The 13097-nt window shown below is 39.5% G+C and overlaps 1 protein-coding gene across 1 annotated transcript in view; it reads right to left on the bottom strand.

Annotated features, from left to right (window-relative positions):
• MNS1 (meiosis specific nuclear structural 1) overlaps nt 1-13097 on the bottom strand; it is a 90439-nt gene that overhangs the window by 60158 nt on the left and 17184 nt on the right. The window contains exon 3 of the mRNA XM_052647365.1: nt 6920-7047. Within this exon, the coding sequence (XP_052503325.1) occupies nt 6920-7047 (128 nt within the window). The remainder of the gene's footprint in view (nt 1-6919; nt 7048-13097) is intronic.

Below are 13097 nucleotides of genomic sequence, written 5' to 3'. Positions count from 1 at the left end.
GTGAACATCAACATTCTAGGAATCAGGGAACTAAAATGGACTGGAATGGGTGAATTTAACTCAGATGACCATTATATCTACTACTGCAGGCAAGAATCCCTCAGAAGAAATGGAGTAGCCATCATGGTCAACAAAAGAGTCCGAAATGCTGCACGTGGATGCAATCTCAAAAACAACAGAATGATCTCTGTTCGTCTCCAAGGCAAACCATTCAACATCACAGTTATCCAAGTCTATGCCCCAACCAGTAACGCTGAAGAAACTGAAGTTGACCGGTTTTATGAAGACCTACAAGATCTTTTAGAACTAACACCCAAAAAAGATATCCTTTTCATTATAGGGGACTGGAATGCAAAAGTAGGAAGTCAAGAAACACCTGGAGTAACAGGCAAATTTGGCCTTGGAATGCGGAATGAAGCAGGGCAAAGACTAATAGAGTTTTGCCAAGAAAACACACTGGTCATAGCAAACACCCTCTTCCAACAACACAAGAGAAGACTCTACACATGGACATCACCAGATGGTCAACACCGAAATCAGATTGATTATATTCTTTGCAGCCAAAGATGGAGAAGCTGTATACAGTCAACAAAAACAAGACCGGGAGCTGACTGTGGCTCAGATCATGAACTCCTTATTGCCAAATTCAGACTTAAATTGAAGAAAGTAGGGAAAACCGCTAGACCATTCAGGTATGACCTAAATCAAATCCCTTATGATTATACAATGGAAGTGAGAAATAGATTTAAGGGTCTAGATCTGATAGGTAGAGTGCCAAATGAACTATGCAATAAGGTTCGTGACATTGTACAGGAGACAGGGATCAAGACCAGTCCCATGCAAAAGAAATGCAAAAAAGCATAATGGCTGTCTGGGGAGGCCTTACAAATAGCTGTGACAAGAAGAGAGGCGAAAAGCAGAGGATAAAAGGAAAGATATAAGCATCTGAATGGCAGAGTTCTAAAGAATAGCAAGAAGAGATAAGAAAGCCTTCTTCAGTGATCAATGCAAAGAAACAGAGGAAAACAACAGAATGGGAAAGAATAGAGATCTCTTCAAGAAAATTAGAGATACCAAGGGAACATTTCATGCAAAGATGAGCTCGATAAAGGACAGAAATGGTCTGGACCTAACAGAAGCAGAAGATATTAAGAAGAGGTGGCAAGAATACACAGAACTGTACAAAAAAGATCTTCGAGACCAACATAATCACTATGGTGTGATCACTAATCTAGAGCCAGACATCTTGGAATGTGAAGTCAAGTGGGCCTTAGAAAGCATCACTACGAACAAAGCTAGTGGAGGTGATGGAATTCCAGCTGAGCTGTTTCAAATCCTGAAAGATGATGCTGTGAAAGTGCTGCACTCAATATGCCAGCAAGTTTGGAAACTCAGCAGTGGCCACAGGACTGGAAAAGGTCAGTTTTCATTCCAATCGCAAAGAAAGGCAATGCCAAAGAATGCTCAAACTACCACACAATTGCACTCATCTCACATGCTAGTAAAGTAATGCTCAAAATTCTCCAAGCCAGGCTTCAGCAACACGTGAACCGTGAACTCCCTGATGTTCAAGCTGGTTTTAGAAAAGGCAGAGGAACCAGAGATCAAATTGCCAATATCTGCTGGATCATGGAAAAAGTGAGCGAGTTCCAGAAAAACATCTATTTCTGCTTTATTGACTATGCCAAAGCCTTTGACTGTGTGGATTACAATAAACTGTAGAAAATCCTGAAAGAGAGGGACTACCAGACCACCTAACCTGCCTCTTGAGAAATCTGTATGCAGGTCAGGAAGCAACAGTTAGAACTGGACATGGAACAACAGACTGGTTCCAAATAGGAAAAGGAGTACATCAAGGCTGTATATTGTCACCCTGCTTATTTAACTTCTATGCAGAGTACATCATGAGAAACGCTGGGCTGGAAGAAACACAAGCTGGAATCAAGATTGCCGGGAGAAATCTCAATAACCTCAGATATGCAGATGACACCACCCTTATGGCAGAAAGTGAAGAGGAACTAAAAAGCCTCTTGATGAAAGTGAAAGAGGAGTGTTAAAAAGTTGGCTTAAAGCTCAACATTCAGAAAACGAAGATCATGGCATCTGGTCCCATCACTTCATGGGAAATAGATGGGGAAACAGTGGAAACAGTGTCAGACTTTATTTTGGGGGGCTCCAAAATCACTGTAGATGGTGACTTCAGCCATGAAATTAAAAGCCGCTTACTCCTTGGAAGAAAAGTTATGAGCAACCTAGATAGTATATTCAAAAGCAGAGACATTACTTTGCCAACTAACGTCCGTCTAGTCAAGGCTATGGTTTTTCCTGTGGTCATGTATGGATGTGAGAGTTGGACTGTGAAGAATGCTGAGCGCCGAAGAATTGATGCATTTGAACTGTGGTTTTGGAGAAGACTCTTGAGAGTCCCTTGGACTGCAAGGAGATCCAACCAGTCCATTCTGAAGGAGATCAGCCCTGGGATTACTTTGGAAGGAATGATGCTAAAGCTGAAGCTCCACTACTTTGGACACCTCATGTGAAGAGATGACTCATTGGAAAAGACTCTGATGCTGGGAGAGACTGGGGGCAGGAGGAGAAGGGTCAAACCAGGATGAGATGGCTGGATGGCATCACGGACTCGATGGACGTGAGATGGTGATGGACAGGGAGGCCTGGCGTGCTGCGATTCATGGGGTTGCAAAGAGTCAGACACGACTGAGTGAGTGAACTGAACTGAACCGAATACAAGTTATATATGTTTTCATGAAGCTATAGGTTAACTATATAATCTATGAAAGTGAAGTCACTCAGTCGTGTCCAACTCTTTGCAACCCCGTGGACTGTAGCCCACCAGGCTCCTATGTCCATGGGATTTTCCAGGCAAGAATACTGAAGTGGGTTGCCCACCCAGGGATTGAACCTGGGTCTCCTGCATCGCAGGCAGACGCTTTACCCTCTGAGCCACGAGGGAAGCCCCATATAATCTATAGTTACCCATTATTTAATAACTATAAGTTGCAGTCATAATTATACAATTAATTTTAATAACTAAACAATTGTTGCTAATTGTAATTATTAACAAATGGTGTAATTAAAAAGGGATATCTAAAACTAGACAGTTCCTCAATTCTAGTTAAAAGCTGTGAAAATATTAAACTTTTAAATATCTTTTTGAATTAAACAAAATCATGTGTTCAAAATAAAAGTCTCATGACTTCTGAATTTGAACTTTTCAAAATAAATTTCAATGATTCTTAAAAATTTGCCCTGGGTTTTAAAAATTAAGTTGGAAGAGCCTAATCATGATTGAGATGATTTTCAATTATTTCAGATATATTTCAAGGACTAAAGCAAACACTTCCTTGAATTTAGACCTGCCAATCTGCAGATAAGTATACTGATCAGATAATGGTCCACTCTCCATGTCGGTCACTATTTTACCATGCTAAGAAGAAACATACTCTATTTGAAAGAATACTCAACAATTGACTTTTGTCTTACATTTGAAGAAAATTTCCACAATGTATAGAATTCTAAATGGGCTATTATTTTCTTTCGGCCCTTTAAATCCACTGTCTTCCATCTTCTAACATTGCTGCTCAAAATTCAGTCAGACTTCTTACTATTGTTCTTTTGAGGGCAACAGTCTTTTTTGTGTGGCTACTCTTGTAAATTTTTATGATTTTTCTCCATTGTTAGATTTCGAAAGTTTGACTACAACAAGCATAAATATGTTTTTAATTATTTGTTATGTCTTAACCTGTGACTTAATGTCTTTTACTATTTTTGGAAATTCACAGCCTATATCTCTTTGAATATTGCATTTCTGCATCATCCTCATTCATTTCTACTACCAGAACCAAAATTATACATCTGGTAGAACTTGCCAGTACAGCCCTTATCCCTTTTAAGCTCTCTTTTGTGTTCTTCTATCCTTTTGTTTCTCTATGCTTATTCTGGATATGTTAAACTGATCTGCTCACATAGTATCTCTTCATCTGTATCTATCCAGTAAAATCTAATTGGCTTCTGGATTATTAAAGTAAAACATACACTAAAGTAGAAAATTCTCAAGCATGTATCATGTAAAATGCTTGCTTGTCAAGCTCACCTTCACTTAACTTTTAGCCATACTTGTGCCACCTGCAAAAACTTCCAGAAGAAATGCAGCTACAAATGCCAGGCTCACTATTCTGGTTTCCTTCCTCTCCCATGTCTTATTTTTATTCCTTCTCCAGATAGTCTGTTCTGAGAGGGACCATCTATCTGAATCAAGTAGTTTGCAACTGCTACAAAGCTCCTGCATTTAATTCTTATTATCAGTGAGTTAAAGCCATGAAGTAATAGAACATTTATTTCATCTTCAGATAACACAAAAGTATCATGATAACTAACAATGATTGGAGAATTAGGATCAAAAAAGATAGCTTGAGACTAGAACACTACAAAGACACTGGCAGTCATTAAAAAAAAATTTTTTTTTAAGAATAGTAATTCCGAGAGAATATGATAGAAGTTGTGGACACAGAAAAATACACATGGGTGTATTTGCCAAATATATTTACATGTAATTTAAAGAAGCTCAAAAACCTCTGAAGCTCATCCATGGGTCATATAATATTGTATAGAAGCCTTGTTCAGTCAAGATAAAATGTACAACTATCAAAGCAAATTCCAAATATATTCAACTATGTAAGTACTCTTGCCTGGAAAATCCCATGGATGGAGCCTGGTGGGCTTCCGTCTATGGGGTCGCACAGAGTTGGACACGACTAAAGTGACTTACCAGGGGCAGCAGCAATGTAAGTACAGAATGGGCATTTAGTTAGCCTGAGTTTTAATCAACAGTGCGATAGGCTGCCAATGAAAAGTATTCTTAGGCAACATTAAGGAACATATTCCAGAACAATGTGGTTAACAGTCTCACTATTAGGGGTACTGAACAACACCCTAGAGTATTACACATAATTGTGGGAGCAGGATTTTGATTGTGTGTATTCAGTCGCATCTGACTCTGTGACCCTATGGACTGTAGACCGGCAGGCTTCTCTGTCCATGGGATTTTCTAGGCAAGAATAGTGGAATAGGTTGCCATTTTCTCCTTCAGTGGATCTTCCTGACCCAGGGATCGAACCCGTGTCTCCTGCATTGGCAGGTGGATTCTTTACTGCTGAGCTATCAGGAAAGCCCCCAGTATTTTGTTAAGGAACATTAAAAGTCTAAGTCACATCTATAGGAGATAATCAGGATGGGGAAGAAGCTTGAAGTCATATTATCTAAGGAACAGATGAAAGAATGAAGGATATTTAACATATAGAAGGAAATGTTTAGTGAATTCATAAATATCGAAGTGAAAGTGAAAGTCCCTCAGTCATGCCCAACTCTTGGTGACCCCACGGACTATACAGTTCAAGGAATTCTCCAGGCCAGAATACTAGAGTAGGTAGCTGGTCCCTTCTCCAGGGAATCTTTCCAACCCAGGGATCAAACCCAGGTCTCCTGCTTGGCAGGCAGAGTCTTTACCACTGAGCCACCTGGGAATAGGAAAGGATGTCCTAAAGAACTCTATTTCTTTTTCAGTCAGATAACAGAACTAAGACAACTGTCTGGAAATTACAGGGAAATTAACTTTGAAACAACAGAGGAAAAAGGAGTATTCAAAGAGCTGAATGAAAAAGAAAGTTTCTATTATAGTCACTAGACATGCTGAACCACAGATGACCAGCCATCTTCCAGAAATATTGTAGGAAATTTATACAGGGGCATAAAATTAAATCAGGCGTCACCTCAATAACCTCAGATATGCAGATGACACCACTCTTATGGCAGAAAGTGAGGAGGAACTAAAAGCCTCTTGATGAAAGTGAAAGAGGAGAGTGCAAAAGTTGGCTTAAAGCTCAACATTCAGAAAACGAAGATCATGGCATCCGGTCCCATCACTTCATGGGAAATACATGGGGAAACAGTGGAAACAGAGTCAGACTTTATTTTTTGGGGCTCCAAAATCACTGCAGATGGTGACTGCAGCCATGAAATCAAAAGACGCTTACTCCTTGGAAGAAAAGTTATGACCAAACTAGACAGCATATTCAAAAGCAGAGACATTACTTTGCTGACTAAGGTCCATCTAGCCAAGGCTATGGTTTTTCCAGTGGTCATGTATGGATGTGAGAGTTGGACTGTGAAGAAGGCTGGGCGCTGAAGAATTGATGCTTTTGAACTGTGGTGTTGGAGAAGACTCTTGAGGGTCCCTTGGACTGCAAGGAGATCCAACCAGTCCATTCTGAAGATCAGCCCTGGGATTTCTTTGGAAGGAATGATGCTAAAGCTGAAACTCCAGTACTTTGGCCACCTCATGTGAAGAGTTGACTCATTGGAAAAGACTGTGATGCTGGGAGGGATTGGGGGCAGGAGGAGAAGGGGACGACAGAGGATGAGATGGCTGGATGGCATCACTGACTCGATGGACGCGAGTCTGAGCAAACTCCGGGAGTTGGTGATGGACAGAGAGGCCTGGCGTGCTGCAGTTCATGGGGTCGCAAAGAGTCGGACACGACTGAGTGACTGAACTGAACTGCAGATTTCTCTTAAGAGTTAGATTCATGATTCTATTTTTTTTTAAAGAGGTCATTTTAAAAATTATCTTTAGAGAAAAGAGAAGAGGGAATTGATATTAATTTTCACCTCAAATATTATCACTTTATTTCTATGAATATGACCTCTTTTCTCAAATGAATATATATATATGTATACACACACACACACACACACATAGGATTTAAAGCACTAACTATTTCCAGTCAAAATATTAACTAAGTACAATGACATAAAGAAAGAAATTTCACTCTTAGGTGATAAGCATTACATAAAACTTTAAAGATAAAGACTAAATAAATAAAGGTTTTGGCAGTCAAGATACCTGTTTTCTCTTACTTGTTGCCTCAACTTTTCATCCTTTAGACTTTCACGTTTTAGTTTTGCCAGTTCCGTAGCCAATTTTTCTTCTTGTTCAAGCTGGAGCTGCCTCAATCTTTTGTTTTCTTCTGCCTAAATCAAAAAACAAAACTTTAGTCATTTGTCTTCCAGAATCAGATATTTTTTCATAAAGGCTGAATTTGTTTTATAGTAGAAAACTACAAGTGCCTTCTGAGCAGTCAACTATTCACATTTTATTTTAAAATATAAAATATTATTTCCATAAATAATTTTTCTGTGCATTTTGTCATGGAAAATTCCAAACATCAAACACGAAAAGAAGACTATTGAAACATACCCTCAGGAAGCCGTCACTCATCTTCAACAATTATCAATATTTTCCCAATCTTGTTTCCCTACTCTTCTACTCCACTCCTACTTTTTTCTGCATTTTTTTTTTTTGGCTAGAGTATTCAAAAACAAATTCTAGATATATCATTGCTTTGTAAATAGTTCAATATTCATCTCTGACAAGAATTTCTTCTTATATAAACATACCATTAACAAACTGAAATAAATTAACAATAATTCTTTAGAAAGGCGAAATAACTTGTCCATGCTCAGGTTTCCCCAATTGTCTCAAAGATCCTTTTACTGTTTATTTATTTCTTTGGTTTGTTCAAATCAAAATCCAAGCCAACCCATATACTGTATCTGGTTATTATTTATCTTAAGTCTCTTTCATTTTTTAAGTCTCCTCACACAGTTCCTCCCTCCTCCACCCTACTCCCCCTAGCAAGGCACTGACTTGTTGTGGAAATTAGGACATATGACCCACAGAATGCCCCACGTTCTGAATTTGACCAATTGCTTCCCCAAGATATCACTTATCTTGTTTCTTTTTCCTATTTCCTATAAAATGGTTGAAAGATCTAGAAACTTGATTAAATGCTATATTTAGGAAAGAATAAACACATAAAAGGGGTTTCCTGGTGGCTCAGTGGTAAAGAACCTGCCTACCAAGGAAACTTGGGTTTGATACCTGGGTCAGGAAGATCCCCTGGAGAGGGAAATGGTAACCTACTCCACTATTCCTGCCTGGGAAATCCCATGGACAGAACAGGCTGGCAGGCTACAGTCCATAGGTTGTAAAAGAGTCAGACATAACTGAGCAACTGAGTATGGCATGACAAGCACATAAAAAGATGTTCAATATCATTAAAGATCAGGAAGTTCAAGTTAAAACAACAATGCTATATCACTACATACATCCTGGAATGGCTAAAATGAAAAGTCGTAACAAAACCAAACGCTGGTGAGAACCTACATAATTCACACATTGCTGGGTTGTAATGTAAAATGGTACAGCCACTCTGAAAAATAGCTTTACAGTTTGTTATAAAGCTAACATGCAATTACAACTCAACAGCTGTATTCTTAACCATTTATCCCAGAGAAATGAGAACACATGTTTATTTAAAAACCTATACCCAAAATGTTTATAGCAGATTTATTCAAAATAGCCAATTAAAAATAGCCAGACATTCTTTAACAGATGAATGGTCAAATAAACTGTGATATATCCATACTATGGAATACTGCTCAGCAACAAAGAGGAATAAGCATTAATAGAAGCTACAATCTGGCTGAACCTCTAGAAATTTTGCTGAGTGAAAAAAATCCAGTCTCAAAAGGTAGCATACTGTTTGATTCTATTTATATAATGTTCTTGGAACATGCTCTATTTTAAGGCTGAAACATAATTCACATAGCATTCAATTTGTATTTCACAATTCACAACTCAGCAGGTTTTTAGTATATTCACAGTGTTGCACATCCAAAACCACTGGCTAGTTTCAGAACTTTTTAAAGAGAGACTATTATTTGGAGCAGTACTGAGTTCATAGCAAAATTGAGAACAGAGTTCCCATGTATACTATTCCCACACACATGCACAGGCCCCCTCACTATCAACATTCCACACCAGAGGGGAGATTTGCTACAATCAATAAACCTACATTGACACATCATCACCCAAGTTTCAGTTTACCTTACAGTTCAGTTTGGACGTTATATATTCTATGGGTTTGAACAAATGTATAATGATATGTATCTACCATTACAGTATCATACAGAATTTCACCACCCTTAAAATCCTCTATGCTCTGCTTATTCATCCCTCACTCCTCAAAACTCCTGGCAACCATTAATCTTTACTATCCTCATTGTTTTATGTTGTTCAGAATGTCATATCGTTGAAATCATATGCCTTTCAGATTGGCTTCTTTCACTTATTAATATACATTTAAGATTTTTCCATGTCTTTCCATGACTTGATAGCTCATTTCTTTTAGCACTGAATAATATTCTATTTTCTGGATTATTTCTTCATTCACCTACTGAAGGGTATCTCCGTTGCTTACAGGTTTTGGCCAGTATAAACAAAGCTGCCATAAACATCCACATGCAGGTTTTTGGGTAGATGTGGTCATGTATGGATGTGAGAGTTGGACTGTGAAGAAAGCTGAGCACCGAAGAATTGATGCTTTTCAACTGTGGTGTTGGAGAAGACTCTTGAGAGTCCCTTGGACTGCAAGGGGGTCCAACCAGTCCATTCTGAAGGAGATCAACCCTGGGATTTCTTTGGAAGGAATGATGCTAAAGCTGAAACTCCAGTACTTTGGCCACCTCATGCGAAGAGTTGACTCATTGGAAAAGACTCTGATGCTGGGAGGGATTGGGGGCAGAAGGAGAAGGGGACGACAGAGGATGAGATGGCTGGATGGCATCACTGACTCGATGGACATGAGTCTGAGTCAACTCTGGGAGTTGGTGATGGACAGGGAGGCCTGGCGTGCTGCAATTCATGGGGTCGCAAAGAGTCAGACACGACTGAGCGACTGAACTGAACTGAAGCTTTCAACATTACAGAACATTTTTATCACCCCATAAAAGAAACCTCACAGCTGTTACCAATCATCATTCCCTTTACCCCTCAACCATTAATCTATTTTCTAGCTGTGGGAATTTGCCTATTCTAGACATTTTAAGGAAATCATGCAATACATGGGGCTTCTCTTGTGACTCAGCTGGTAAAGAATGCCTGCAGTGCCGGAGACCTGGGTTCAATCCCTGAGTTGGGAAGATCCCTTGGAAAAGGGAAAAGCTTCTCACTCTAGTATTCTAGACTGGAGAATTCCATGGACTGTTTAGTCCATGGGTCACAAAAAGTTGGACATGACTGAGCCACTTTCGGTCACACGCATTACATGGCCTCTCTGTTTGGCTTCTTTCATTTAGCATAATGCTTTCAAGGTTCACCCATGCTGTGGCACATATCAGTAATGCATACCTTTCTATGGTTGTATACTACTGTGCTGTACAGATACAACATATCTTATTTATCCATTCACAAACTGACGAGTATTTGGATTGTTTCCACTTATCTGGCTATCATGAATAATGCTGCAATATGAACATCTGTGTAAAAGTTTTTGTGTGGACATATGTTTTCTATTATCCTGGTCATATGCTTAGGAGTGGAACTGCTATGTAATAGAGTAACTGTTTAACTTTTTAAGTAACTACCAAACTGCTGTGCACAGTCACTATACCACTTTACATTTCCATCCAAAATGTACAAGAGCTCCAACATTTTATTTCCTCTTCTCCCCCAAATGTAGCAGTCCTCATGGGTCTCAAGTGGTATCTCATTGTGGTTTTTATTTGCATCTCCCTAATGACTAATGGTGCTGAGCACAGTTTTTTTGGGATACTATTTATTTATATACATTCTTTGGAGTAATGGCTATTGAAATTCCTTCCTCATTAATTTTTTTTGTCTGTTTACTGATGAATTGTACATTGAACATTCTGTAAGTGACAAAATTATAGAAATAGAGAACATATTAGTGGGGATGAGGTAGGGCCAGACAAGAAAGATATGAGTATGCTTATAAAATGACATAATATGGGATCCCTGTGATCATGGAATGCTTCTGGATCTTAGCTGTGGTATTATATATACAAAGCTACATGTTAGCCAACGACTCCTGAGTGAAGAATTGGCTCCACAGCTGACAGCAGCAGTGGTGAGGCTGGGGTGCCCTCTGCCCCTGGGTATCCATGAACACTGGCTCCAGCCTTCCCCAGACCCACTTCCAAGCCACAACAGCAGGGCCTTTCCCTCGACCCCTGGCTGCACACTGAGTGACACCCAACAGCCAGTAAAGGTTTAAACGCTCAATGAAGATGATCAGTGGGACAGCCAGGGCACCAGGCATGTCATCCAGTTACAATGAGCAGCTGAAGGGTATGTCCCTGTTAGTTAAGGCCTGACAAAACGTGATCCACTGGAGAAGGGAATAGCAAACCACTACAGTATTCTTGCCTTGAGAACCCCATGAACAGTATGAAAAGGCAAAAGATGTAACACTGAAAAATGAACCTCCCAGGTCAGTAGGTGTCCAATATACCACTGGGGAAGAGCAGAGAAATAGCTACAGAAAGAATGAAGGGGCTGAGTGGGAAATAACACCCAATTGTGGTTGTACCTGGTGATGAAAGTCAAGTCCTATGCTGTAAAGAACAATACTGCATAGGAACCTAGAATGTTAGGTCCATGAATCAGCGTAAATTGGATGTGGTCAAACAGGAGATAGCAAGAGTGAGCATTGACATTTCATGAATCAGTGAACTAAAATGAACAGGAATGGGAGAATTTAATTCAGATGACTATTATGTCTACTACTGTGGGCAAGACTCCCTGAGAAGGAATGGAGTAGCCCTCATAATCAACAAATGAGTCTGAAATGCAGTACTTGGGTACAATTTCAAAAATGACAGACTGATCTCTGCTCATTTTCAAGGCAAACTATTCAACATCACAGTAATTCAAGTCTATGCCCCAACCACTAATACTGAACAGGATGAAGTTGAATGGTTCTGAGAAGACCTACAAGACCTCCTAGAACTAACACCAAAAAAAGATGTCCTTTTTATCATAGGGGAATGGAATGCAAAAGTAAGAAGTCAAGTGATACCTGGACTAACAGGCAAGTTCGACCTTGGAGTACAAAATGAAGCAGGGCAAAGGCTAACCGAGTTTTACCAAAAGAACGCACTGGTCGCAAACACTATCTTCCAACAACACAAGAGATGACTCTACACATGAACGTCACCAGATGGTCAGTACCAAAATCAGACTGATTATATTCCTTGCAGTCAAAGATGGAGAAGCTCTCACAGTGAGCAAAAACAAGACCTGGAGCTGACTGTGGCTCAGATCATCTGCTCCTTTTTGCAAAATTCAAGCTCAAATTGAAGAAAGTAGGGAAAACCACTGGGCCATTCAGGTATGACCTAATCAAATCCCTTATGATTATACAGTGGAGGTGACAAATAGATTCAATGAACTAGACCTGATAGACAGAGTGCCTGAAGAACTATGGACAGAGGTTCATAACATTGTACAGGAGGTGGTGACCAAAACCATCTCCAAGAAAAAGAAATGCAAGAAGGCCAAGTCTGAGGAGGCCTTACAAATAGTTCAGAAAAGAAGAGAAGCAAAAGGCAAAGGAGAAAAGGAAAAATATTCCCAAGAGAATTTAGAGTTCCAGAGACTAGCAAGGAGAGATAAGAAAGCCTTCTTAAGTGAATAATGCAAAGAAAAAGAGGAAAACAACAGAATGGGAAAGACTAGAAACCTTTTTAAGAAAATTGGAAATACCAAGGGAACCTTTCATACAAAGATAGGCACAATAAGGACAAAAATGGCAAGAACCTAACAGAAGCAGAAGAGATTAAAATGCGGTGGCAAGAATACACAGAAGAATTGCACACAAAAAGCTATTAATGACCCAGATAACCACAATGGTGTAGTCATTCACCTTGAGCCAGACATCCTGGAGAACTGGACATGGAACAAAGGACTGGTTCAAAATTGGGAAAGGAGTATGTCAAGGCTGTATACTGTCACCCTGCCTATTTAATTTATATGCAGAGTAAAAACATGTGAAATGCTGGGCTGGATGAATCACAAGCTAGAACCAAGACTGCCAGGAGAAATATCAACAATCTCAGACATGCAGATGATACCACTTTAATGGCACAAAGTGAAGAGGAACTAAAGGTGAAAGGTGATCAAGGTGAAAGAGGAAAGTGAAAAAGCTGGCTTAAAACTC

Source organism: Budorcas taxicolor, chromosome 10 (genome assembly GCF_023091745.1).
Source record: "Budorcas taxicolor isolate Tak-1 chromosome 10, Takin1.1, whole genome shotgun sequence".
Classification (NCBI taxonomy): Eukaryota; Metazoa; Chordata; class Mammalia; order Artiodactyla; family Bovidae; genus Budorcas; species Budorcas taxicolor.
This window is presented reverse-complemented; position numbering and strand designations above follow the sequence as displayed.